The sequence below is a fragment of the Ipomoea nil genome, unplaced genomic scaffold (genome assembly GCF_001879475.1).
Source record: "Ipomoea nil cultivar Tokyo-kokei standard unplaced genomic scaffold, Asagao_1.1 scaffold1286, whole genome shotgun sequence".
In the NCBI taxonomy this organism is placed as follows: domain Eukaryota; kingdom Viridiplantae; phylum Streptophyta; class Magnoliopsida; order Solanales; family Convolvulaceae; genus Ipomoea; species Ipomoea nil.
Genome location: NW_017617714.1, coordinates 677,533 through 681,553, shown reverse-complemented (window position 1 = coordinate 681,553; position 4,021 = coordinate 677,533). Strand labels below are relative to the sequence as shown.

At 35.3% G+C, this 4,021-nt stretch overlaps 1 protein-coding gene across 1 annotated transcript; it reads left to right on the top strand.

The window, feature by feature from the left end:
• Positions 1-668: 668 nt before the first annotated feature.
• LOC109184784 (bidirectional sugar transporter SWEET1a-like) lies at positions 669-3,672 on the top strand. Its single transcript, XM_019334826.1, has 3 exons — positions 669-942; positions 2,913-3,032; positions 3,466-3,672. The coding sequence occupies exons 1-3, from the start codon at positions 700-702 to the stop codon at positions 3,601-3,603; spliced, it is 501 nt and encodes a 166-aa protein (XP_019190371.1). The 5' UTR covers positions 669-699; the 3' UTR covers positions 3,604-3,672.
• The last annotated feature ends 349 nt before the right edge of the window (positions 3,673-4,021 follow it).

The following is a 4,021-nucleotide window of genomic DNA, read 5'->3' as shown; positions in this document are numbered from 1 at the left end:
ATGGCCGGAGACGAAGAAACCTTTTTCGTCTCTAGCCGGAGACGAAGAAACCTTTTTCGTCTCTAGCCGGAGACAAAGAAGCCATCTTCATCTCTGGCCGGAGACGAAGAGTCCGGCCAGAGACAAAGGTTTCTTCGTCTCCGTGGCCAGAGATGAAGAAACTTTTTCGTCTCCGACATAGAGACCTTTTTTTAAAAAAAATTAAATAATTAGCTGTAAATAATTATTTTTAAAAAACATTTTAAAATTGGAGTGACCTGTTAGAAATCTGAAAAACCTGCAAATTGGACTAATTGCATGAAATTGGTTAGTTTAGGGACTCAATTGTATGTTTTTTTTAGTTCAATGGCCTAATTTCATTTTGGTGTGTAGTTTGATGGCCTATTTGACCCTTATTCCTAAAAAAATATATAGTGGATGCATGTGGATGACAACAATAGATGGAAAAGATAACGGAAATTATAACGGTAAGTGTATTTTTTATTAAAATATTGTATAGTTCAACTCTTGTATAATGTATAAATTTTTTTTTTTAAAGTAACGGAAAAAATGAATATAAATGAAAGATACAACTTTCATTCACACTTATCACTTTTTTAAATTCTTGTTATTATTATTATTATTATTATTATTATTATTTGGTATGCGATAATATATGGCAGGTATGGGTTGCCTTTTGTGTCGGCTAACAACATACTTATGACAACAATTGATGGAATCGGAACGGTAATTGAGTTAGCATTTGTGGTCATATTTATAGTATTTGCGCCAAAGAATGAAAAGAAAAAAATGGGAGCGCTCCTTATTTTAGTGGTCGGAATATTCGTTGCTGTTGCGCTTCTTTCGGTGCTTGTTTTACATGGGAGAATCAGACGCCTCTTTTGCGGTTTCGCTTCCTTAATCTCCATTGCCGTTATGTTCTTCTCGCCTCTATCCGTCATTGTAAGCTCTTCTCATCTTCCCCTTTCTCAACCTTAATCACTAGTCATTTTTTGTGCTGCTCTTTATTGTAAAATGATAATTAAGTAAACTCCAATGAAGTAAAACTCTTGTCATGTGTCTTGATTTTATTGGAAAACGATGAAAAGAAACATACTTATAAAAACTAAGACTCACATTTTTCTGAATGAATCAAAGTAGGGGAAATTATCATTTTGGCCCCTTAATTGTTTCCTAATTGTCAATGTAGTCCATAGTTTTCAATTTCTACTAATTTGATCTTCAAATTGTTTAAAATTTCGTCAATTAAACTCTTCGAGGATCAAAGTGATGAAATTTTAAAAATGGGGAAATCATCATTTTGGTCCATCATAAGGGTTTAATTGACAAAATTTTAAACAATTTGATAATCAAACTAATTGAAATTGAAGGGAAAATTAACGATTTGGTCCCTCAGTTGTTGGCGAAATGTCAATGTAGTCCCTCAATTTCATATTCATCGATTTAGTCCTTGAAAATAATTGTTTTTAGTCGATTTACCCCCTCCGACCGTCTTCCGTCAACTAGCCTGTGAGAGGTTCAATTTAGCATGGGCATTTTGGTCATTTCCAATCTTCATCCATCTTCTTGACCGGAGGAGTCCAGTGCTTTGTTTCTTGACTGGAAAATCACAGCTCCGATGGAGAAAACGATCAGAAAACAAATGGAAAATCACAACATTCTTGTTCTCTCTCGCTCCTCATAAAGCAAATGGAAAACAGTTGGGGAGGCTAGCGGTCCAGCAAGGGCGGAGGGCCGATAAGCGGGAGCAGGAAGAGCCCGAGACCCGAAAAGAGAAATGGATCTCACCGAAATCGACATAGAGTAGTTCCGGCGAGACTGATACATAGAAGAAGCAGGAGAGAGGAGCAGGGAGGTGGAGCCGGGGTCGTAGTGGCGAAGAGAAATGGAAAGATTGTTAATGGAGATGAGAGCAAGGCGAGGAGAGGAGCAGTGGATTTGGAAAGAAGGAAAAACGTGAATCCAATTTGAGTTTTGGAAGCAGTATGAGCAGAACAATTTTGAACAAAGTGGAGAGGGAAGAAACAAAGTCACTTTGTTTTCTGATCGTTTTGGGTTTTGGAATCCAATTTGAGCCCATTGGCAATGCCAGAAAATATTTCATCTTCCATTTTCAATTGCAATTCAATTCAACCAGAACCTCTTCAAATTCTACCACTGCAGATACAGTATAACTTTTCTCAGTTGAAACACACAAAATGAAAAACTTTGCTTCCATTACCCCCATCAATTTGAGCAAAAATTCCAGCAAAAATTTGAGTCACATTGCCAATTAGCCTTGTCAATTAAGAAGAAAAATCGTTGCTTCCAATACCCCCATCAATTCAAGGGTGTGGGCAGGAAAATTGCACAGAAGCCATGAACAACTTCATATATTTCCAAGGACCAAATAAATTAAACTGAAACTCAGAGAAGAAAATTCATGGCTGGCAAACATTCAAAAGCATTTTCTCAGAATATGCAGAGCCCTATACTGTACGAAGAATGAGAATTTGGCGCTTGATATCTTAGACCGACGAAGACAATGGAGGGGGAAGATAAGGCGAGCGGCGAGAGAAGATTGGATGATGGAATAGAGAAGAGAAGGACAAGCTGGGATGGTTTTGTTCCAAATAGAAGTGAAAAGACCAAATTGTCCATGGTTAATCGGAGTTTTCACCGGCTGGTTGACGAAAGACGGCCAAAGGGGGTAAATCGACTAAAAATAATTATTTTTGGGGACTAAATCGATGAATATGGAATTGAGGGGCTACATTGACATTTCGCCAACAACTGAGGGACCAAATCGTTGATTTCCCCGAAATTGAAAGTTAGAGACTACATTAACGGTTGAGAAATAATTCTGAAATTTAAATACTGATTTTTTCCTCAAAGTATGACATGTAAACAGATAGAATATTTGATGAGTGCAGAGGGTTGTGATGAAGACAAAGAGTGTAGAGTTCATGCCATTCCTCTTAACTTTCTCCATGTTCCTATGTGGCACTGCTTGGCTCATTTTTGGCCTCCTTGAGAAGGACCCTTTTGTTTATGTAAGCTAGCACTTCCAAATCTTATGCATGCTTAATCATTAATAAATACATATATATATATATATATATATATATATATATATATATATATATATACATATATATATATATATATATATATATATATATATATATATATATATATATATAAAAGGAAATTGTAATTTATGTCCCTCAAATATAAACTAATTATAAATGTTACATCTCAATCTTAAGTAGTATAAATATTGCCTCTGAATTGTCAAAATATAATTATATATTGTCCCTATATATTGTAATTTATGCTCCTTAAGAGGGACATTACTTATGTCGCTTGGAATTGAGGGGTGACATTTATAAATAGTTTATACCTGAGGTACATAAATTACAATTTTTCTAATATTTCCCTTCGTCTAATTAATTACATGTTACTCATATATGTATGATAATAAAGGTACCAAATGGCATTGGATGTGGTGTCGGAGTATTACAATTGATACTATATGCAATCTATAGTGAGAAGACAATATTCATGACCATCAAGAGATCTTTTTCCCAAGGGATACTCCAAATCAATGCCATGTTCCAATAGGAGAAGAAGCAACCAAGCATCCTGTCATCAAAATATGATGAACAAGTCTAGTGTGTGTGTGTGTGTGTGTGTGTGTGTGTGTGTGTGTGTGTGTGCGCGCGCATGTGTGTATACTATGGATCCTGTGAGAACACTTTCATAGGAGAGAAATAAGAACCAATCTCAACTTTACATCTGTAAAAATTCGACGGATCTGATCAGATTTTATAAAAAGACACGGTGGTAGTTTCGTAATTAACATCAATTCCATTGTGAAAACTTTAACACTTAAATATGCAATCTTTAACAACTAAATATGAAAACTTGGTATATTCTATAAAATCAACTAAAAAGCTAAATTTTAAATCTAAACCGTAAATGTTAGACCTTAAGTAGTAAAAAGTGAACCACTGGACCAAATAAAATCAAAAACTCAGTC